This window comes from Vipera berus (genome assembly GCF_964194415.1).
Source record: "Vipera berus genome assembly, chromosome: 7".
Classification (NCBI taxonomy): Eukaryota; Metazoa; Chordata; class Lepidosauria; order Squamata; family Viperidae; genus Vipera; species Vipera berus.
Genome location: NC_138209.1, coordinates 1209059 through 1233556, shown reverse-complemented (window position 1 = coordinate 1233556; position 24498 = coordinate 1209059). Strand labels below are relative to the sequence as shown.

The 24498-nt window shown below is 52.9% G+C and overlaps 1 protein-coding gene across 1 annotated transcript; it reads right to left on the bottom strand.

Annotated features, from left to right (window-relative positions):
* Positions 1-240: 240 nt before the first annotated feature.
* TEX261 (testis expressed 261) lies at positions 241-15582 on the bottom strand. The gene is made up of 6 exons (XM_081332171.1): positions 15459-15582; positions 9664-9743; positions 6905-7058; positions 4353-4420; positions 3618-3720; positions 241-1315 (listed from the first exon to the last, which is right to left on the bottom strand). Exons 1-6 carry the CDS (start codon positions 15526-15528, stop codon positions 1200-1202), a joined length of 591 nt encoding a protein of 196 aa, XP_081188297.1. The 5' UTR covers positions 15529-15582; the 3' UTR covers positions 241-1199.
* Between the last annotated feature and the right edge of the window lie 8916 nt (positions 15583-24498).

Below are 24498 nucleotides of genomic sequence, written 5' to 3'. Positions count from 1 at the left end.
GGTCATTTTTTTCCCCCAGTGCCGTTGTCATTTGAATGGTCACTAAATTTTATTTATTTTTTATTTTAATTCCATTTATATCCCGCCCTTCTCCGAAGACTCAGGGCGGCTTACAAGCTTAGCAGTAACCCTAACCCTAACCCTAACTGAATGCTTGTTAAGTAGAGGCAGGGCTGTGTTCCAACAAAACGGAGGGCGATCGACAATCGCTGAAGACAAAGGAGGGGGGGGGCTGTGTGCTCCTTCTGTGGTCAAGCACATGACCAAACAGCTTTATTGTGAACACAGGCCGTGTGCTGAAAGAGGCACCCTTCGACCTCGGCCGAGAACAAAGCGAACAGCTGGGAGCCTCCGAGGTCCTCTAGACGGGCCCAGCAGCCTGACAATCGCCAGACCAGCCAGGGGCTGCCCCAGTTGGAGGAGCAGACTCGACGTCTGCGGCTTCCCTCGTTTCACAAGTTCTTTGCACAACCATCTGGCTTCCTTCCCCAACCTTTGGGCAGTTCGTACAGTCCGGTTTTCACCGACCCCAGTTTAAGCCATCGGAAGCTTCGGGGCGCGACGCCGGCAGTCTCCGGGGCTGAACGCAGCTCTCCTTTTTGACGCGCCCCGAAAGCGGGCCCAGGACGTTCGTGTGAACCCCGTTCGTTCCCGGGTTTCTTTCTTTCTTTGAACCACGACCAAAACCATAAAATTTGTCCACCTCTCTGCAGCCTCCCAACAAAAGGAGGAGGAGGAGGAGGAGAGTCTCTTGAATTCCTGGCTGGACAGCCTGGGTCAGCTCAGCCACTGGATCTTAAGGAATCCACCCCACCCGGGCTCTCTCGGCAGATTCCTCTCAAAATCCGGAAGAAGTCTGGCAGTGGGCAGCTGGCGAAACCTTGCACCCCCTCCCTTCCACGAAGAGGTGGGCAGCCCGGCTTAGAAGCACGCAGAGAGTTCACCGGGGAGGGGGGGCTCATTGAGTGGGGGGGGAATCCCCTTCCTCGGCCCTGCCCCCTCCACCAGCCATCTACAAGAAAGAGAGGGATCTGGAGACTCCGCTCCGCAAGCCGCTGCCAACCTCCTGCTTTCTTCAACCCCGAAGGGATCGACGTAAGGAGAAGTGCGGGCAAAGGTCGCCCTTTTCGGGCAGGCAGGGGGGGGGAAAAAAGCAAAAAACGGGGTGCCGGAGGGGGTGGGAGGTGGGGGGGGGAAGGTCAGTACATCTTCTGTCGGCTGGGCAAGATGGCTTCCTTGATGAAGGAGAAGATCAGGAGGATGCCCGAACGTTTCCCTCGTTTCCCTTTGGTGAAGTAGTTGGAGACCACGTCGTCTGAGCGCAAAAGAGACAAATCGGGTTAAAAAACGGGCAGGGCCCCCACCCCACCCCCCAACCCCGGAGGGTTGGCTCTGCCTGCTTCTGAAGAAAACACTTCTCACACACACACACACACACACACACACACACACAGAGCCGAAGGGAGACGCGGAAAGCCGCCGGGCAAGCGAGAGCCGAACGCATCAAGAGTTAGGAGAGAGGAATCGCAGACTGGGGGAGGGGGCTTTGCCCCCCGCTTATATACAGGTGGTCCTCGGTTTAAGGTAGTTTCCCCCGCACATGCGTGCTAGTCGTTTCCGACTCTAGGGGCCGGTGCTCGTCTCCGTTTCAAAGCCGAAGAGCCAGCACTTGTCCGAGGACGTCTCCGTGGTCATGTGGCCGGCATGACTAGACGCCAAAGGCGCACGGAACGCTGTCACCTTCCCACCGGAGTGGTCCCTATTTTTTTACTTGCATTTTTTACGTGCTTTCGAACTGCTAGGTTGGCAGAAGCTGGGACGAGTAACAGGCACTCACTCTGCTACGCGGCACTCGGGATTCGACCCGCCAAACTGCCGACCTTCTGATCGACAAGCTCAGCGTCCTAACCCACTGAGCCACCGCGTCCCTGGTCCTCGGCTTAGGGAGGCCCAAAATCGAGCTTGCCAAGGGGGAAACTGGCTAAGGGAGCTTTCCACACACACCCCACACACACACACCGTTTTACGACTTTTCTCGCCACGTTGGTTAAGCGAGTCCCAAGGTTTCTGCGGCTAAGCGAGACGGTTCGGTGAGTTTCGCCTTATTTTACGACTGTTCTTGGCACCGTCGCTAAGTGAATCCCTGCAGCTGTTAAATTAGCAACAGGGTTGTGAGGTGAATCCGGCTTCCACCAAAAATGTCACACACCCAAATGTAAGTCGCGTGACACACACACACACACACCCGGGGGGGGAGATGCTACGACGGGCGTAAATGTGAAAAATCGTCCTAAGTCCCTTTTTCCCAGTGCTGTAGTAACTTCAAACGGTCACTAAGCAGAGAACTGCCTGTGTCTGCAGCTCAGGGCTGAATGGGGAGGGGGGCACAGCTTTGCACTCTGTTTATGCACAAGCTTGTCCTGCCAAGCGTGGCTGGGACGTTCTTGGTGGTTCCTTGATCAGGCTGACGGCTCGTTGGGATGAAAACCCCTTAATTTCCATGACTGCACAACACCCGGGCAGACCTGGCCCTAGGTTCCACCTGGGAAACGCTGAGCATCGTAGACCAGGTCCGAAAACGCTACAGGATCCCTGGAAGCCGGGCGCTTGGACCAATCGGCCATCAACAGGCACATGGAGCTAAGCAACGTTTGCACAGCATTCAAGAGAGACAAGCAAATAGCCAGAAAGGCCCAAAGGCCGCCTCTGAGAGCTGAATGCAGCGGAATTTCATTTTAATGTATGCCGATTAGGGCACATTCAAAGTGACAATAAAGTTATTATTCTATTCTATTCTATTCTGTTCTATTCTATTCTATTATTATTTTTTCACAATATCTATTCTATTCTATTCTATTCTATTCTATTCTATTCTATTCTATTCTATTCTATTCTATTCTATTCTATTCTATTCTATTCTATTCTACTCTATTCTGTCCTGTCCTGTCCTGTCCTGTCCTATCCTATTCTGTTATCCTATCCTATTTCTATTTCATTCCATTCTATTCCTCACCAGCAATCAATACCCAGGTAAGCAGAGATTAGCACTGGAACAACAATCCAGAAGTAAACCCTAACCCCAACCCAGGGACTACTAACCACCAACGGAAACAAACAATCTCCTAGTCAGGGGGTGGGACTAGAAGACCTCCACGGTCCCTTCCAGCTCTGTAATTATTCTGTGAACAACCACCCAGCTAAGGAACTACCAGGTACATCCCCACCAATGCTGCCTGGAGAACAATGCCCCCCCCTTCCCAGCACTGATGACATTCTCTCGTTGGGTAAGGAAACGTCTCAGAGGGGCCACAATCCTCTTCCTCAAACCCCTCTCCCTTCCAGCACTGACGACGGTTACCTAGTTGGGTCACGAGACGTCTGCAAAGAAACAGCCCAGCTCAGGGAAGCACCGAGGACCCCACATCAACAGTTCCTTGAGGCCAGCTGTCACTCCCCCTCCCCACCTTTTTTTTTGGGGGGGGGAGAGACCCGGCGTGTATCGAGCAATACATCAAATTGCTGCAGATTTGGGCTGAGTGTGAATTCTGGTGTGTGTGTGTGTTGTTTTCTCCATCCCTGGGCACAAAGGGGGGGGGGTGTCCGGCTGGAGAACTGACCTCCGGGCTGCACCGTGGAAGGCAGGACGTTTTCGCCAGCCGAGAGAGACACGAAGAAGGCGAAGGGGATCAGCCAGAGGCAGAAGGTGAAATAGGCGAGGACCTGGAAAGGGGAGGGGAGGGGAGGGGAGGGGGAGGCAGGAGAGAAAGAGCATCAGACAAGGCCCAGACGGTCCTCGACCCAAAGCCACCCCAGCCGCGGTCCCAGAGCGCCCCCTGCAGGTCCGGAGCCCCTAGGACCGGTGCCTTTCATGTATGAACGCTTCGTTTCATTGGGAACTTAAATTTCATTGCGAGTTACACAACAGCAAATAAAAGGTGTGCTATTTGTTCTCGCCCGGGGGGGGGGAGGGGAGGGGGCTGCCAAGCCGTGCCACATCCAGGAGCCGGACAGGCTGCATTTGGCCTCCTCTGGAGGGAACCCAGAGGCGGCACATCCTGCGAACTGAAGATGGGGGGGACATGGGACCCCCAGATCATCATCCAAGCCTGCCGCCCCCCACCCAGCTGGTCCCTGACTTACAGCCACCGCTGAGCCCCCAAGTTTCTTTTTTATTATTATTTGAGTAATGACATTAAATGGGATGCAAAGATGCGGAAGGAAACCACAGGAGGGAAAAGGCGGCACTGACTTCCGTGGCTAAGCGAGGCGTAGAGAGGAAGGCACAGCAGCGTCTCGTGGCTTTACAGTAACCCCCCCCCTCCTCTGCGGACCCCTCCCCAAACCCCCCTTACCTCCGAGAAGGGATAGTATTCCTCTGCGAAATACTGAAAGGCCAGGTAGTGGTTCAGCACAACCAGCGCTGCAAAAGAGGGAGGGGGGGAGAGGAGGGGGCTTTACAATTCTGGGGTGCTTCGCTCAGCCGGCCTGGGGGCCAAGGTCTCCCTTGGGGCCCATACACTGAGGGAAGAGGAACACACACACACACACACACACACACACACACACGGGAGACCGCAGGCCGCGACAGCAAAAGATCAGCAGCTTGCAAAAGTTTAAGCCTCGCAAAGAGTGCTTGTTCGTGGGAAAAGGGGGGCCACCCGACGCCCCCCGGTATTCAGATTTCACGGGTGTGTGTGTGTGTGTGTCTCTGCTCTCTCTAGCCGGAAAAAAGTGCGCTCCCAGCTCTGACTGCGAGGGAACCTCGGTCAGCTCCACCTTCCCCGCCTTCCCTTGTGAATCCTGAGTCTTGGACCAGCCCCAGAAACGTTAGGAAACGTGGCCGACGTTGCAACCTTACAAAACCTCTGGAACAGCATTGAGGAAGGGGGAAAAAAAGAAAATCGAATCACTCACAGCCCTGAAACAGCCTTTTTACCATAAGACCCTGATTTATAGAACTAAGGGAGATGGGACGATGAAAGAGAGGGGGCGAAGGAGGGAGAGGGAGGGAGGGAGGGAGGGAGAGAGGGAGGGAGAGAGGGAGAGGGGAAGGGAGAGAGGGAGGGAGGGGGAGGAAGGAGGAGGGGGAGGGAGAGGGGGAGGAAGGGAGAGAGGGAGGGAGAGGGGGGAGGGAGAGAAAGAGAGGGAGGGAGAGGAAGGGAGAGGGGGAGGGAGAGGGGGAGGAGGGAGAGGGACGGAGGGGGAGGGAGAGGGAGGGAGAGAGAGAGGGAGAGGAAGGGGGAGGGGGAGGGAGGGAAAGAGGGAGGGGAGGGAGAGAGGGAGGAGGAGGGAGAGAGAGGGAGGGAGAGAGGGAGGGAGGAGGAGGAAGGAAGAGGGAGAGGGGGAGGGGAGGAAGGGAGAGAGGGAGGGAGAGGGGGAAGGAGAGGGGGGAGAGGAAGGGAGGGGGAGGGAGGGAGGGAGAGGGAAAGAGGGAGGGGAGGGAGAGAGGGAGGGAGGGAGGGAGAGGAAGGGAGAGGGGGAGGGAGAGGGGGAGGGAGAGGGAGAGGGAGGGAGGGAAAGAGGGAGGGGAGGGAGAGAGGGAGGAGGAGGGAGGGAGAGGAAGGGGGAGAGGGAGGGGGAGGGAGGGGAGAGAGGGAGGGGGAGGAAAGGAGAGGGGGAGGGAGAGGGGGAGGAGGGAGAGGGACGGAGGGGGAGGGAGAGGGAGGGAGAGAGAGAGGGAGAGGAAGGGGGAGGGGGAGGGAGGGAAAGAGGGAGGGGAGGGAGAGAGGGAGGAGGAGGGAGAGAGAGGGAGGGAGAGAGGGAGGGAGGAGGAGGAAGGAAGAGGGAGAGGGGGAGGGGAGGAAGGGAGAGAGGGAGGGAGAGGGGGAAGGAGAGGGGGGAGAGGAAGGGAGGGGGAGGGAGGGAGGGAGAGGGAAAGAGGGAGGGGAGGGAGAGAGGGAGGGAGGGAGGGAGAGGAAGGGAGAGGGGGAGGGAGAGGGGGAGGGAGAGGGAGAGGAAGGGGGAGAGGGAGGGAGGGAAAGAGGGAGGGGAGGGAGAGAGGGAGGAGGAGGGAGGGAGAGGAAGGGGGAGAGGGAGGGGGAGGGAGGGGAGAGAGGGAGGGGGAGGAAAGGAGAGGGAAGGGGAAGAGACAGAGGAAGAGGGAGGAGGAGGGAGGGCGAGAGAGATAAGATAGATAAATTAGACGGATAGAGGGAGAGACAGAGGGACGGATGGACCGGAGGGCAGAGAGATGCCCTAGTGGGGGCTTCGTCACTGGAGGCTTTTCAGAGGAGACGGGACAGCCCCCCCCCGTCGGAGGGATTCCTGCTTGGGCAGCTGAAGACCTCCAAGGTCCCGTCCCGCTCTATTCTGATTATTATTCTGATTATTCTTATACTTACAGACGGACGGAGGGACGGAGGGAGAAAGAGACCGTCCTTACTCCAAGCACCTCCCGGTCTAGATTTGGATGGCCAAGGAGGAAGGGAAGCGCGCCCAGGTAGTCTCGGCCTCACCTGTCTTCGGAATAGGGACACACCTGACGGGGACCTCCCCCAATCAGCCGCTCCAGGCTTTGCGCCTCCAGCAAGACTGCAGAGTTAATCCAGAGCCGACTAATCTAAAACAGGGGTCTCCAACCTTGGCCACTCATGAGACTCGTGGACTTCAACTCCCAGAATTCCCCAGCCAGCCTGGCTGGGGAATTCTGGGGGTTGAAGTCCACGAGTCTTACGAGTGGCCAAGGTTGGAGATCCCCCCGATCTAAACCAACAACAGAACCGAGGAGGAAGCGCTGTTTCCTGGGGGCGGAGATGAGTGGGGGGCGGGGGGTCAAACCCCACGCCTCTCCCGCGCAAGGCTGCAGGGCCACAAGCCCAGGGACGCGAGCGCAGCGTTTGACGAGGTCAGAGTCGCAAATGTGGACGCCGAGGCCCTCCAGGGCCGTGGGCCCCCCCCCACTCACTGCAGGAGAGGATGAAATTTGGGGAGGTCAGCATGATGAAAGGGAAGGTCTGCAGCAGTCCGAAGTAGACCAGGTTGGTGAAGAGACCCACGCCCACCAGCAGGCCCGGGAAGTGCTCAAAGAGGTACAGGCCGACCAGCACAGCCGTGGAGAACTAGGAGAGAGAAGAAGCAGGTCAAGGCGGAGTCTCAAGGCCCCCCCCTCAGGCAAAGGGGTCTGAATCCTGGCAACCGGACTCGTTTCTGCTTGTTACGACCTTTCAATCAGGACAAGAGCGGGAAGGGACCTTGGAGGTCATCTAGTCCAACCCCCTGCTCAAGCATCCCAGAGAAACAAGCTGTTCAATCTCTGCTTAAAAAGCTCCAGCGATGGGAGCACCCACAGCTTCTGGTGGCAGGCTGTTCCACCGGTGAATTGTCCCGACTGTCGGGAAATTCCTCCTTGATTCCAGGTTGCTTCTCTCCTGGATGAGTTTCCATCCGTTGCTTCTTGTCCTGCCTTCGGGGGCTTTGGAGAATAGCTTGACTCCCTCTTCTTTGGGGCAGCCCCTCAAGTGCTGGAAGACTATCTTGTCGTGCCCCCCCCCCACCAGCTATTGTGTCACTGTCATGTCAGCAACTCATCCAAGCAGCTTCCTCAGTCAGAGCAAGCTAGTCCGGCAAGAGTCGTGGGAACGTACCGGTTCCTTTGTGCGAAGCTTTGCGTGGATAACGGAGAATCTACACTGACGTATTGCCAAGCATTTTGGGGAGGAAACCCCCGAGGTCGGTGTGGCAAGAGCTGGGACATCCCGACGACACTCTGCCCAAGTAGCTTGCTCTGAGCAAAGAGGCTGCTTGGGGGAGCAGCCTCAAGCCCATCTCCCAAAACGTGAGTCCGGTTGACAGGATTCAACCTTCAAAGAGGAGAGTCAGCCTGAGACGCTCGGATGGATCGGCACCGTGCGCAGGCCAGGAGACGGAGGGCCAGCAAACCGCCTCGCCCGGCGCCTGCCGCTTTCGTTGCCGCCTCTGCCCGTGTGGGAGAGCGGGCAAAGCTTCAATATTAAAAGAAGATAAATTATCCCTCTAAATCTTGGTTTTTCTCTCTCTTTTTTAAATTTTAATTGATTTTCTAGTATTACATTTATATGTTTGAAAAGCAATGTGGCAGCTGGGTTACAATAATTCAATTACATACAGCTATCATTCGTACGAATCTCAAACTAATACAGTAAATATTCCCTCTCTTTCCCCCTTAATATATACCGTCTCCTATTTAAATTAATACAATTCTTATCCTATCAATCAAATAAAAAATAACTTTCTGACATTTATCAATAGTTTTTAGTTTATATATATAAACTATAAAACCCGAATAACCAAAGATCCATATATATATATATATATATATATATATATATATGATTGCTAACAAAGAATTAAAGGGAATCAAAAAAAAATTTACACAAATATGAGCTGTCACTGCTGTGACTACTGCCTGTGGATGGCCTTGGGTTAGGCTAGTCGTTTCCGACTCTAGGGGCCGGTGCTCATCTCCGCTTCAAAGCCGAAGAGCCAGCGCTTGTCCGAGGACGTCTCCATGGTCATGTGGCCGGCATGACTAGACGCCAAAGGCGCACGGAACGCTGTTCCCTTCCCACCGTTGTGGTCCCTAGTTTTCTACTTGCATTTTTACGTGCTTTCGAACTGCTAGGTTGGCAGAAGCTGGGACGAGTAACAGGCGCTCACTCTGCTACTCGGCACTCGGGATTTGACCCGCCAAACTGCCGACCTTCTGATTGACAGGCTCAGCGTCCTAACCCACTGAGCCACCGCGTCCCTTTATTTTAACATTCGATCTTTATTTAGACAATCAGTGACCTGTTAATTTTTTTCCAATTTTAATTTCCACATTAATATTTAAATTTAACAATTAGTACTTATCATTTCCAGATTTTTAAATGACCCCAATTCCTTTGTCACAATTCCACACAGAGTCTGGTGTTCAGGATACACATCTTATATGTATCAGTTCTCACCAGTTACATCAACAAATTAATAATCTTGCTTTCTCAACTTTGGCAAACTCTGCCAGCTGAAGCCCTCACATCTTAAACTTGCTGAGATTGACATCACCTAGATATCACTCCAAAGATAGTCCTCAGCTTACGGCCACAGGGGAGCCCAAAGTTTCCGTTGCTAAATGAGACAGTTGGGAAGCGAGTTTTGCAAGGTACCGGTTAAGCGGACCTTGCCTCATCTTACGACCTTTCTTGCCGCAACCGTTAAGCTAACCGCTGCTGTTGTTAAGCAAATCCAGCTCTCCCCTTGCCTTTGCGTGTCAGAAGGCTGCAAAAGGGGATCACGGGACCCCCCCCCCCGGGACGATGCTGCGACCGTCGTAAATGTGAAGTCAGTTGCCGAGCATCCGAATTTTGATCACGCAACCGTGGTGGAGGCTGCAACGGCCGTCAGTGTGAAAATATGCCATAAGTCGCCTTTTTTCAGTGCTGTCGTAACTTTGAGATGACACTAAGCGAACAGTTGTTAAGCTGAGGACTACCTGTAAATGTTTTCCCCTGGAAAGGGGAGAGAGGGCCGTCGAAGGCAGCCCAGAAAGTGGGCGCTCCCCCAGGTTTGGAAGCCCAGCTGAGCTTCAGAGAGGCTTCCCAGTCCCTCCCACCCCATCCCGCTCCCCATTTCCTGCCCCCCCCCGGAGCCCAGGCCAAAGAGACTCCCCCCCCATAAAACCCGGGTGGAAGGCAGGTGGATGCTTACCCAGATCATGTATTTGATGATCCGGCTTGTTGCCACTGTGTATTCTTCTATCAGCTCCGCCAGGTAGTACAATCCAGCCGCTGGGAGGGAGGGAGGGAGGGAGGGAAGAAGCACCCGAGCATTAGGCCGCACTGCCACACAGCCACCCCACAATCAGCTGCAGCTGCTGCCCCTCCAGGGGAGGCCAAGGGCCAACTTCTCCCACCCACCCACCCCCGGCTGAACAGGTGGAGCGTCCTCTGACAGGGCCAACCTGCCCCTCCCAGCTTTGACCTCAGCTGCAGAGCACGGGGCAAGAGCGAATGGAGAAAGTCAGCCCCCCCCCACCCACCCCCAGTCACAACAACCACACAACTGTTATTAGGGTTAGATGTGTTTGCCCGTCCGGATATCGGCAGTAGATAGATGAAAATGGAGAGACAGAGAGAGCGGATCGATTAGATGGATGGAGATGGGTGGATGGACGGGCAGATAGATAAGTGGTGCTCAACCTAGGCTGGGAATTTTGTGTGTGTGTGTGTATACACCACACATATACATATATATGTGTGTGTTTGTACGTGTGTGTACACACACACACACGCATATATGAAAGAGAGAGATTAGATAGCTTGGTAGACAAGTCAGATCGATGACAGATTAATAGAGAGAAGGCTGATTAAATAGAGAAGGAAAGAAAAAAAAGGCAGGCTGAAGTTCTATTATTAATTTTAATTTAATTTAATTTATTAATATTTCTATACCGCCCTTCTCCCGGAGGACTCAGGGCGGTGTACAGGGCATGAATAAAACACAGAAATTTACAAAAATTAAAACATAATTAAATGCATGCCCGATTAAAATACAATTGATACATAGTAAAAACCCCAATAAAAATGATAAAAAACCCCACCAATCCCCCCTCAGGCCAGGCCGGCTTGCTCGAACAAGTATGTTTTCAGATCGCGGCGAAAGGAGCGCAGATCGGGCGCCGTCCGGAGCTCAACCGGTAACTGGTTCCATAGCTCCGGGGCGCCCACAGAGAAGGATCTCCCCCTGGGGGCCACCAATCGACATTCTCTGATCGGAGGCACCCTGAGGAGGCCCTCTCTGTGGGAACGCACATGGCGGAGGGAAGTAGACGCCGGCAGCAGGTGTTCCCTAAGGTACTCCGGACCCCTGCCATGGAGGGCCTTGAACACCATTACTAGTACCTTGAATCTCACCCGGAAGACAACTGGGAGCCAATGCAGCTCACGGAGCAGAGGTGTCACATGGGAGTATCGGGAGACTCCCAACACAACCCTCGCGGCTGCATTCTGTACCAGTTGGAGCCTCCGGGTGGTCCTCAAGGGAAGCCCCATGTAGAGAGCGTTGCAGTAGTCAAGACGAGAGGTCACGAGCGTGTGAGTGACCGTGCATAAATCATCCCGGCTTAGATAGGGCCGCAACTGGCGCACCAGGCGAACCTGGGCGAAAGCCCCCCTAGTCACAGCCACTATGTGATCTTCCAAGGTGAGCCGTGAATCTAGGAGGACTCCCAAGTTGCGAGCCCTATCCACGGGGGGTAATAATTCACCCCCCATAGAAAGAGATGGAATATCCTAATAGACCCGGGATGAAGGTATGCAAAGCCACTCGGTCTTGTCGGGGTTGAGTTGAAGTCTGTTCCTCCCCATCCAGACCCGGACCGCCTCCAGGCAACGGGACATCACGGTGAGGGCATCACTGGGGTGGTTTGGGGTAGAAAGAAAAAGCTGGGTATCATCAGCGTACTGATGATACCCAACTCCAAAGCCACGAATGATCTCACCCAGCGGTTTCATATAGATGTTGAACAGGAGAGGCGAGAGGACCGACCCCTGAGGAACTCCACAAACGAGAGACCTCGCGGTCGACCTCTGCCCTCCTGTCAACACCGACTGCGAACGTCCCTGGAGATAGGAGGAGAACCACTGTAAAACCGTGCCTCCCACTCCCAATCCCCCGAGACGCCGCAGCAAGATACCATGGTCGATGGTATCGAAAGCCGCTGAGAGGTCTAATAGGACTAGAACAGAGGAATGACCCCTGTCCCGAGCCCTCCAGAGATCATTCACCAGCGCGACCAATGCCGTCTCCGTGCTGTGCCCGGGTCTGAAACCCGATTGGTACGGGTCTAGATAATCCGCTTCATCCAGGACCAAAGGGAGCTGATGCGCCACCACACTCTCAACAACCTTCGCAAGAAAGCGAAGGTTGGAGACCGGACGAAAGTTGTTCAATACAGCTGGGTCCAAGGCAGGCTTCTTGAGGAGAGGCCTCACCACCGCCTCTTTCAAGGCGGCAGGGAAGCTACCCTCACTCAAAGAAGCTGATATAACTGCTTGGAACCAGCTGCGTGTCCTCTCCCGGGCTGCATAAACCAGCCAGGAAGGGCACGGGTCCAATAAACATGTGGTGGAGCTCAGTCTCCCCATAATCCTGTCCACTTCCTCCGGAGTCACAGAATCAAACTCCTCCCAAGTGATATCGACAAGACCGCCCGTGTCCTGATCGCCAGACTCTGCCCAGTCAGAGTCCAGACCGGTCCGAATCCGAGCGATTTTGTCCGACAGATAATAGTTAAACTCCTCGGCACGACCCTGCAAGGGTTCCTCCCTCACCTCCTGATTAAGGAGTGAGCGAGTCACCCTAAACAGAGCGGCCGGGCGATTATCTGCGGACGCGATAAGGGTAGCGAAGTGATTGGACCTCGCCACCCTTATCGCAGCGAGATAAGACCTAATATGGGTTCTTAGTCGCAATCGGTCGGATTCGGATCGGCTGGACCTCCAACCGCTCTCTAGGCCCCGTCTCCGGCGCTTCATCTCCCGGAGCTCCGCGGAAAACCATGGAGCTCGACGGGATCTGCATCGGGTCAGGGGCAGCAAGGGTACAACTCGGTCAAGAGCCTCAGTGGCTGCCCTTTCGCAAGCTTCCACTAAGGCATCTGCCGAGCTGTGAGTGGGGGAGGCAGGTGGGGACCCCAGCGCTGCCTGGAATCTCGCGGAATCCATTAAGCGTCTGGGGCGGTACCATCTAACTGGTTCCACACACCCACGGCGGGGGGTGGCAAAACGGAAGACCAGCCGCAGGAGATGATGATCGGTCCATGACAGGGGCATAATAATTGGAGAGCCCCCACCAAGGTCATCTAACCACCGACCAGATAAGAAAACTAGGTCAAGGGTGTGGCCTCCCTCATGAGTCGGTCCTGAAATTACTTGCGTCAGGTCCATGGCCGTCATGGAAGCCATGAACTCCCGAGCCAACTCAGATGATCCTCCCAGAGATGGTAGATTGAAGTCCCCCAAAACTATAAGTTTCGGGAACTCAACCACCAGCCCAGAGAGGACATCGAGAAGCTCAGGCAGGGCTGCTGCTGCGTGACTAGGCGAAAGGTACACCAGCAGCAAGCCCAACTGCGCACCAGGGCCGCATCTCAAGAAGAGAGACTCACACCCGACTATCTGCGGAACGGTGGCCTCCCGCGGAGCTAAGGTCTCCCTCATAACAACAGCCACTCCCCCACCCCTACCCTGAGCCCGAGGCCGGTGTAGCACCCGGAAACCTGGTGGGCAAAGATCAGCCAGAGGAATACCGCCCTCTGGGCCCAACCAAGTCTCCGTGATGCAAGCCAGGTCCGCCTGCTCACCCTCAACCAAGTCACGGACGAGAGGAGCTTTATTAACGACAGACCTGGCATTCAGATACACCAGCCGGAGCTCAGGCGGCTGCACATCCTCACTCCCGGGACCTCGGGGTAGAACAAGAGGGTCGGAACGCCTCACCGCTTGCAAGTAGCGGAGAGGCCTTCCCTGAGGTCGATACGGCCCTCTGTTCCTGCACCTGCTGCCATTCCCTAACGTCGTGGGAATAGGCATTCCCACGACTTGCCCTGGAGCCCCGGGGGCGACCGACCCCCGCTCCTCCCCTCCGCGATCAATCCCGGCCCTGGCCTGAACAGTGGTTGCTGGACTGCCCCCCATATCCGAACAACCAAAAGAAGTTCCCACCCCCCTCCCTAACCTTCTAAAAAATTTAACCAAAAAACTAACCAGGGGCCTCCTATTTGGCTTATATCGGAGGCCCCTACCCATGCCCAGCCATCTCTCAGGGTCCCAACACTCGGGCCCTTCATCAAGAGGAGGTGTAAAAAGTAAGGCGGGTCGCTCCCAGAATGGGGGGGCCCCCCTGAGAGCGTATAAGGTCGTGCTAGAATAAGTCAGACGCATGATCTTAACAAGTCCGACAAAAAAACAGCAAGGCAGACCAGATCAACATGGGAGGGTCTCAAAATAAATAAATCGAAGGCAAATGACCAGAGAGCCAGCCCAGCTCCACTGCTACTAGAGCTGGGAAATCCCGGGACAGATCGAATCCCGCCCTCTCACGGCGGTCAAAGCCGGGGAGCAACCTGGTACATACAAACCGGGGGAGCAATACCCCCCAGAGCTCTCACCTCTGGGAGGCAGCAGATGTATTATATAACTATGGCTCTGTAACATTGCAAAGAATTACACGCATGTGGAAAAAAATTCTTGTAACTTTAAATGTTCTCACATTGGTAAAAAAATTTTAAAATATATTTTTTGTGTTTCTATTGCAAGCCGCTCAGCATCTCTCTGGAGAGCGAGATGGGCGGCATTTAAATTTAATAAATCAACTTTTCTCTTCCATCAGGCTGACCTGGATTGATGATGGGTTTTTAAATATGTTTTAATTTTTGGTTAGGTTTAGGTTTGGTTTATTAAATTTTTATACCGCCCTTCTCCCAAAGGACTCAGGGCGGTGAACAGGGCATATCATAAAACTACAAAAATACAAAAGTTAAAAAAGAATTAAATTATTGCCCACAGTAAAAACAATAAAAAAATATATATAAATATTAAAACCCTAAGTAACTCCCCATCAGGCCAGGCCAGCTTGTTCAAATAAATGGGTCTTTAACCCGCGCCGGAATTAATAAATTAATTGTAGTTAATTTATTTTGGGGCTATTTAATTCGTTTTTTAATTTTTGTATTGTTTTTATTGTTGTAAGCCGCCCTGAGTCCCTTGGGAGATAGGGCGGCATATAAGTCCCAAAAATAAATAAATAAATAAATAAATAAATAAATAAATAAATAAATAAGGGTACATGTATGTGTGAGAGAAAGAGTGGGGGGAGGGAGAAAGGAAGGAAGGAAGGAAGGAATCAAAGAAATAGGAAGGAGGGAGGGACAAGGGAAGGAAGGAAAGAATAGAAAAGGAAAGAAGGAAGGAAGGACAAGGGAAGGAATGAAAGAATGGGGAAGGAAGGAGGGAGGGAGGAAAAAAGGAAGGAAGGACAAGGGAAGGAATGAAAGAATAGAAAAGGAAGGAAGGAAACTGGAGGAAGGAGGGAAGGAGGCGAGGAAAGGAGGAGGGATGGAAGGAGGAAAAGGGAGAGAGGAGGAAAGAGGGAGGAAATTGGAGGGAATCAAAGAAATTGGAAGCAAGCAAGTGGGGGGAGAAGAGAGGGAGAGAGAAAAAGGAAGGAAGGAAGGAAGAAGAAAGAGTGCAAAAGAGAGAGAGAGAGAAGCCAATCATCCGCCCGCCTCTTCTCCCCTTTACAACAACCACCCTGCGAGGTAGGCCGGCCTGCCTCCTCCGCCCGGGCACAGCCGCCCCCAAAGCCCGGCTGGCTCCTCCTCCTGCCGCCCCGCCCCCCACGGACCAGCCCGGGGGCGGGGCGGCGGAGGTAGACTGCTCCTGCGCGGGGAGGCTCCACGGCGGGGCCGTGCCGCCCCCGGGTCTCCCGCGGGCCCGGCTCACCGATGCCGAGGGTGACGAAGGCGGCCTGGACGAGGAGCGCCGCCCAGCTCAGCGCGTACATGAACCACATCGTCGCCCGCGCCTCGCCCGCCGGTGGCTGGCCGCGATGGCTCCGCCCGGCACTTCCGGCGCGGCCGGAAGTGGTGGGAGCGCTGACGCCGCCCACGCCGCCCCGCCCGTCTCGCCCACAGCGGCCCCAGGCGGCCGGAGGCGGCGTAGCAGGGCGGCGCTGGCCTCGCTCTCCCAGCCGGGCGCCCGCGGGCGTCCTGGGGAAAGCGCCTCCCCTGCCGGCACGAGCAGGCGGGCCGGGGCGGTGGGGAGCGATGGCCCTTGGGTGGCTGGTGGACTCCAAGTCCCAGAATTCCCGAGCAGCGTGGGGAGCGATGGGCCTTGGACGACCGCTGCTTGTGCATGGCTGGCTGAAGGATTCTGGGAGTTGAAGTCCACCAGTCATTGAAGGGCCACAGTTCCCATCTCTTTCTTCAAAGTTCCTAGAACCACTTTCGTTCAGGGAGAAAATCCAGAAATTTTGTGTGTGTGTGTTGTTTTGCAGGAATTGCGTTTGTCTAGTTCAGGTGTAGGCAACCTTGGCTCTTTTATGACTGGTGGACTTCAACTCCCAGAATTCCTGAGCCAGCCACGCTGAGGGGGAAGGGAGAGATTTCCAAGGTGAGCCATGCTGGCTCAGGAATTCTGGGAGTTGAAGTCCACCAGCCATAAAAGAGCCAAGGTGGCCTACACCTCAACTAGTTTAATGAAGAGAAGGCTCAGGGGTGACCTGATAGCAGCCTTCCAGTATTTGAGGAGCTGTCACAAAGAAGAGGAGGGGGTCACGTTATTCACCAAAGCACCAGAAGGAAGGACAAGAAACAACGGATGGAAACCGATCAAAGAGAGAAGCAACCTGGAATTAAGAAGAAACTTCCTAACAGCGAGGACCATTAACCAGTGGAACTGCTTGCCACCAGAAATCATGGGCGCTCCATCACTGGAGATTTTTAAGAAGAGACTACAGCCGCTTGTCCGAAAAAGTATAGGTTCTCCTGCTTGAGCGTGGGGTGGGTGGGAGAGGGTTGGATTAGATGACCTCCAAGGCCCCTTCCGACTCCGTTATTCTGCCGTAGCTCAAGGTGAAAGAGGCACGTGAGCAGGGTGGAGAAAAACCACCGGAGGTTGCTCCATCCCTGGAGGTTTTGAAGAAGGGACTGGACAGCCATTTCTCTGACACGGTGGACGGTCTCCCGCTTGAGCAGGGGGTTGGACTAGATGACCTCCAAGGTCCCTTCCAATTCTGTTCCTGGGTTAATGTGTTAAACCTGAACTGCACCCGGAAGCAAAGGGGCAATCGCTGCATCTTGTGGAACGGCGCTGTGCTATGGGTCACTCCAAGGGGTTTTGGTGATGCGTCTGCCTTGGAAGGACTGACCGCCTTGGGCTGCAGGAAAGAGTTGAGCCTTGGTGGGGCAGCCCAGAGGCAGGAGATGGGGGGGGCTGGAGAAAGAGGTTGCAACTGAAGCCCCTCGTGGGTGAGTGGGTGGGTGGGAAAAAGCCCAGGCAAGGATTGGTGCAATGCCTCTGATGCTCTCTTGCACTAATGCAGTCTGGCACATCCCGCATTGAGGCTGGCCTGACACTGCTGCTCGCTGACCGTGCACTGACCCTGCGGACGTTGCACCTGCACAGCAGCCGGAGGCCGAGGAGGACCCTCGTGCCCGGCCCTGTGGGCGTCGGAAGAAGCAGCCGACACCAAGCCAGGAAACACGTCCGAAGCATCAGCCGGGCGTCTCTCTCTCTCTATGCCCGCTGATGGCGGCCTGACCTTCAGACTTTGGGTGGAGGGAGCCGCAAGGGCATACCCATTGCACCCCGTGGCACAACGCCAGGGGCACATAGGTGGCAAGAAAATCACATTTGTACTCCGGGCTTTGGAGAATTCATGTGAGCCTGGCGGTTGGCTTTGGAGCAGGATGCCAATCACCCTCTTTGAGGGCACCTTTGCTCCTGCAGGCACCCTGAGCTGCCACGATTTCTGGTGGCAAGTTGTTCCACTGGTTAATGGTCCTCACTGTTAGGAAGTTTCTCCTTAGCTCCAGGTTGCTTCTCTCCTTATTTTCCATCCATTGTTTCTTGTCTGGCCTTCAGGTGCTTTGGACAATGAGAATAGAATAGAATAGAATAGAATAGAATAGAATAGAATAGAATAGAATAGAATAGAATAGAATAGAATAGAATAGAATAGAATAGAATAGAATAGAATAGAATAGAATAGAATAGAATAGAATAGAAAATGGATAGGATAGGACAGGTTAGAATATAGAATAGAATAGAATAGAATAGAATAGAATAGAATAGAATAGAATAGAATAGAATAGAATAGAATAGAATAGAATAGAATAGAATAGAATAGAATAGAATAGAATAGAATAGAATAGAATAGAATAGAATAGAATAGAATAATGGGATGGGATGGGATGGGATGGGATGGGATAGAATAGAATAGAATAGAATAGAATAGGGAATAGAATAGGGAATAGAATAGAATAGAATAGAATAGAATAGAATAGAATAGAATAGAATAGAATAGAATAGAATAGAATAGAATAGAATAGAATAGAATAGAATAGAATAGAATAGAAGCTGGAAGGAACCTTGGAGGTCTTCTAGTCCAGCCCCCTGCTCAAGCAGGAGAACTATCCCATCTCAGACAAGTGTCTAGCTAGCCTCTTAACAACCTCCAGTGACGGAGCGCCCACGATTTCTGGAGGCAACTTCTGTTCCACTGTTCCCTCTTCATCTTCACTGTCAGGCAGTTTCTCCTTAATTCCAGGTTGCTTCTCTCCTTGGTCAGTTTCCAACCGTTGTTTCTCGTCCTTCCCTCTGGTCCTTTGGTGAACAACCTGCCCCCCTCTTCCTTGTGGCAACCCCTCAGATACTGGACCGCTGCTATCATGTCACCCCTATTTCTTCTTTTCTTTAGACTAGGGCAGACCCAGGTCCCGCAGCCGTTTTGGTCTCCGGGCCTTGGATCATTTTAGTTGCTCTTCTCTGGATTTTTTCCAAACTCTCAACATCTTTTTTGCGATATGGTGACCAAAATCGGCTGCAGTATTCCGGGTGTGGTCTCACTGGGGTTTTATAAAGCGGTACCGATACTTCCTGTGACCTTGATTCCGTGCCTCTGTTCATACAACCCAGGATTGCGTTAGCTTTTTTGGCTGCTGCTGCACACGGCTGGCTGGTGGTCAAGCGATCGTCCACTGGGACTCCGAGGTCCCTCTCACGGTTGCTGTTTTTAAACCGGGTCTCGCCCAGTCTGTACTTAAACCTTTGATTTTTCCCTGGCTAAATGTCAGGAGGGTCCTACCGCAAGCCCCTTCCCCTCTGGAGGCCGGGGCCCAAAGGAGGCGAGGTTGGCTGAGGCATGGATGACAGAACTGAACCCCCCCCAAAAAAGCTGGATCCATCTTGGGGGTCCCGACTGCAGAAGAACGAAGCCCACCGCCCTCTTCCCATTTCTGAGCGGGAAGCAAGGAGCCCCCCTTCTCCGGAGCTGCCGATGGGAGGGCAAAAGAGGCGGAGGGGGGGATCCCCAGAGGCCCCTCACCCCATTGTGCCAATCAGGCGGGGAGGGAGGCTGAAATCACAGGTGTGAAGTAAGTTTGCCCGGGAACAGCACTTTTCCATCTGCAGAGCTGCTTCCCTCTTCTCGGCTCAGGAAAACAGCGGCTGGGGTGGTCCCTGGCGGGCACTGCTGCCTTCCTCAACCGCGAGGAGAAGTCAAGCGGAATCGGTTTTTTCCGAGGAGAAAATGGGCAGGGAAGTGGAGAAGGGGGTCCCCTTGGGATGGGTGAGGCGGGGTGGGAGAACTCATCGAGCTGAAGATGGCTCTTTTGCAGCAAAGACCCCAGACTCTGCAGCAAATTGGAGAAAGAAGGAAAGAAAGAAAGAAAGAGAAAGCAGGAAAGAAAGAAAAAGAAAGAAAGAAAGAAAGAAAGAAAGAAAGAAAGAAAGAAAGAAAGAAAGAAAGAAAGAAAGAGAAAGAAAGAAAGAAAGAAAGAAAGAAAGAAAGAAAGAGAAGGAAGGAGAGGGAGAGGGAGGGAGGAAAGGAAGGGGGAGGGAGGGAGGGAGGGAGGGAAGGAAGGAAGGAAGGAAGGAAGGAAGGAAGGAAGGAAGGAAGGAAGGAAGAAAGAAAGAAAGAGAAAGAAAGAAAGAAAGAACCTCGGTTAGGGGGTGAGCGTGGGGCAGGGCTGGCCCCTGTTGGGGGGGGCAAGATGGACAATGCAAAAGGGGGAAGGAAGAGCCCCCCCCCAAACTTACCGATAGGCCCTTCCGAGCAAATGCGAATGGCTTTTTTTCCTTTTTTTAATTAAAAAAAAATCCCCCCCCCCAAGTTAAAATACAAAATCAAGGAAAGAAACGAAGAAACTGACCATCGTCTAACGACGCTGATATTGAAAATTAAAAATACAAAAACAAAACAAGCGTGCAGAAAATTCATAACAAATAACTCTAGTTAGCCCTTGAATTACAAAAAGTTCATTTCGTGACCGAAGTCGCAGCGGCAGTGAAAACAAGCACCGTTGTTCAGCATTCCTCATGATCCCCGGATTTACATTCAGACGCTTGGCGACTGACTCGTATTTACGACGGGCGCAGCATCCCGGGGTGGGTGCCAGGTGATCCACTTTGGTGACCTTCTGACAAGCAAAGTCCGGGGGGGGGGAATCCACTTGACCACCTCAGCAGATCACTTAGCAAATTTGGCGAGGAAGGTTGTAAAACTGGGGCAAAGGCCACTTTAAAAAAAAACCAAAAACGTTTCACTTAGCGTTTGGGATCGTAAGTGGAGGACTACCTGCAGTGAATTTTTTTAAAAAAATAAATGTGTAGAAAAGCAATAACAAATGTTCTCATCCGATCCTTACATTAAAGCTGAAAAGCCCAGCCTGGCTTGAATGCTGACAAATATTACCGAAAGCCTTTGATGCGTTGTCTTCCCCTTCCGTGGCAGGTCCACAAATAGTTATTTTATTTTATTTTATTTTTATTTTAATTCCATTTATATCCCGCCCTTCTCCGAAGACTCAGGGCGGCTTACAAGCTTAGCAGTAGCCTTCATTCTATGTATAAGTTATCAACTTTGCAATCTATATTTGATACAAATAGATGTAAAAAAATGTCCCTGAGGTGGGACATTTGATCTGGTGATCCAATCGACCTCTGTCTGCTATATTTAAAAGGGGGGGGGGGAACAGCCAATAGAGAACCTCAAAGGCCAAACTAATCTCCAGTTAACCATCTCTTATTGTGTCTAACAGGCAGAAAGCCCGTAAATGGTTTCCAGTCTCTTATAAACCTATCTAACCCATCGCCTTTAATCAGAGAATGGGGGTTACCCAGAAATGTGGGTGGGGGCTCTCAGCTGAAGAGAGCATCCCAAATGGCAGGTGAAAATGACCTGGGCGGGCCGGGAGTGGAGCAATAAAGAGCCTTGGTGGCGCAGTGGGCTGATGCCTCCTTAAGTAACACCAGCTGCCTGCAATTAGTGCAGGTTCGAGTCCCACCAGGCTCAAGGTTGACTCAGCCTTCCATCCTTCTGAGGTAGGTAAAATGAGGACCCAGATTGTTGGGGGCAATTAAGCTGACTTTGTAATAATGCCGCTTGGGGGTGTGTGTGAAAGCCCTAATAAGCAGGCATATATACATAGAATGAAGGCTACTGCTAAGCTTGTAAGCCGCCCTGAGTATTCGGAGAAGGGCGGGATATAAATGGGATTAAAAAAATAAAATAAAAAATAAAATAAATAACCAAGAGATTCGCAAAATGGGAGGCAGCTGAGCCCCCCCCCCAGCAGGAAAAGGGACAGGGCGTCTTGGGAGGGACCCTCCCTAATTTCCTGGGGGGTGCGTGTGTGTAAAGGTGGGAGGGCAGAGATGGCAGAATTTGGACAGGCAGTCATCGACGTACTGGTCACAACGGAGCCCCAAATTCCCGTTCCTCAGCGGGACAGTCGTTCAGTGAGTTTTGCCTCAGTTTTCTGACCTCTTTGCCGCCGTTAAGTGAATCGCGGCAGTTCAGTTCGTAACCCCGTTGTTAAGTAAATCTGGCTTCCCTATTGACTTTGCTGATTAGAAGGTCGAGAAAGGGGATCACGTGACCCCCCCCCTTCCTGGGATGCTGTGCGACAGTCATAAATAGGAACCAGTTCATATTTGTTCATAACTGGAAGTTTCTCCTTAGTTCCAAGTTGCTTCTCTCCTTGATCCATTTCCATCCGTTGCTTCTTGTCCTGCCTTCGGGGGCTTTGGAGAAGAGGTTAACCCCCCTCTTCTAGCCCAACCACCTGCTCAAGCAGAAGACCCTACACCACAGTGGACAAATGGCTGTCCAGCCTCTTCTGAAAGACCTCTAGTGTTGGAGCAGCCACAACCTCTGGTGGCAGCTTCTGTTCCACTGGTTAACCATTAGGAAATTCCTCCTTGCTTCCAGGTTGCTTCCCTCCTTGACCAGGGTCCATCCGTTGCTTCTCGTCCGGCCTCCAGGCCCTTTGGAGAATAGCTGGACCCCCTTTAGGAAGTCCAGAAGTGGGCACCCCAGGCAATCAAAGCCCCACCGGTTTTATTCCCTTTGGCTTTTCTGACAACCCCCCTCCCCCCGCAATTCCGGTAGGAGACCCCGGACGTGGGTGTGCTCACTCCTGGCCAATGGGCCGCGTTGGTGCCCATTCCTAGGGGGAGGCGTCGGGCAGGGCCAGCGCCGGGCGGCCGTTCTTTATGCCTCCCTGCCCTGATGCCGGCTGACACCGGGAGCTGCATTTGGTGCCTGGCGCATAAGTGATCTGAACGGCCCGGCTATTTTCGTTGATGCTAATTTGCTCGCTGGTTGCCACGGTTCGTGGCTCGGTCAGCCTTGCCTGATACTATATTCCCGCTTGTTCCGCTAAAGGTTTCTCTGTCGCTTCGGCTCAGCCTCGCCGGGTTCCGTGAACCGTAAATGAACCGCGGTGGGGGACTGGGACACGTGAGCCGGCCGCCGCCTGGCACAACTGACAGGAGGGTGAGTCATGCGCCAGCCAAGGGCTAAATCCAGCCCTGGGAAGCCCAGAATGAGTTGGAAGGGGCCTCGGAGGTCCTCTAGTCCAACCCCCTGCTCAAGCAGCAGCCCCAATACCATTTTGTTGTGATACACAATGACAATGAAGCAGGGGTGTCAAACTCAATTTCATGGAGGGCCGCGTCAGCATTGCGGTTGCCCTCAGGGGGCCGGGTGGGTGTGACCAGGGTGGGCGTGGCCTACTGGGTGGGCGTGGCTAGAGTGCGTATGGCCTACTGGGTGGGCGTGGCCAGCTCTACATCGTTCGCATCAAAGGTGCCTATGGGGGCCTGGGCAGGAGTGGGACAGATCTGAGGGTCTCTGGCAGGAGGAGGGTCTCTGGGCCAGGGCCAAGGCAGTGGGGGCCGTTCCCTCACTGTTTCCAGGATGGCTTCGCGGGACGCATGAAACCACTTCGCGGGCCGGATCCGGCCCCCGGGCCTTGTGTCTGTGTGGGTGGTGACAGAACAATATATATATGTATATATAGAGAGAGAGACAGGGATGGATGGATAGAGAGATAGAGAAATGGATGGATGGATGGGTAGATAGATAGATAGATAGATAGATAGATAGATAGATAGATAGATAGATAGATAGATAGATAGATAGACAGACAGAGATGAGAGAGAGAGAGAGAGAGAGAGAGATGGATGGATGGATGGACGGACGGACGGACGGACGGACACAGAGAGAGAGAGAGGGGGGGGCAGGCAGACAGGCAGACAGACACGGAGAGAGAGATGATAGATAGATAGATAGATAGATAGATAGATAGATAGATAGATAGATAGATAGATAGATAGATAGATAGATAGATAGATGATAGATAGATAGATAGATAGACAGACAGACAGACAGGCAGGCAGGCAGACAGGCAGACAGGCAGACAGACTAAGTAGATAGGTAGGTAAGAGAGAGAGAGAGAGACACTAAGTAGATAGGTATATTATATTATATTATATTATATTATATTATATATATATATATATATATATATATATATATATATATATATATATATGTTTTCGTATATATATATATATATATATATATATATAGAGAGAGAGAGAGAGAGAGACTTAGATAGGTAGGTAAGACAGGCAGGCAGACCAGCCCTCGGGAGGACCCCAAAGAAGCCAGGGACTCACCGGAGCTTCTTCCTCTGCTGCTCATTTTCCCCAGAGCTGAACTGGGATTTGTCCCAAAGGCTGGCCAAAGGCGGGTTGGGGGGGGGAGTGGAGGGCTCTGGGGCCTCCCCCTGCTGGAGGCAGCCCCTCCCCCGCAGCCCCCCTTGCCTGGCCGTGGCTCCTCTGCGCCAGGGAGGGGGAGACGCCACCTCTGGAAACCACGGAGGGACCAGCTGGGGTGAGAGAGGACCTGTCTGTCTCTCTCTCTCCCTATTTACTTTTTCTTTCTTTCTTTCTTTCTTTCTCTCTCCCTCCCTCCGTACAGTCCTCTGTTTACAACAGTTCATTCGGTGCCCTTTCAAAGTTACAACGGCACTGGAAAACGTGACTTATTATGACCGTTTTCATAGTTAAGACCTTTTCAACTCAGGTGATCAAAATTTGGACGCTTGCCAACTGACTCGTATTTACGACGGGAGTCACACGATCACCCCCTTCCAACCAGCCAAGTCTAGGGGGAAGCCAGATCCGCTTAACAACCGGATTACGAACTTAACAGCTGCAAGGATGATTAGCTTAACAACTTTGGCAAGCGAAGTCCTAGAATGGAGGCAAAACTCACTTAAGAGCTGTCTGGTTTAGCGACGGAAATTCTGGCCTCCGTTGTGGTCGTTAAGCCGAGGACTGCCTGTCCTCGGGGTCGAGAGTTGCCTTGGGGACTGACAGGCAAGAAACAAATTTAATCAACCAATCAATCAATCAATCCATAATAAATGAAATGTTTGCTGCCTTGAGTTATTTAAAAAGTAAGGGGGGG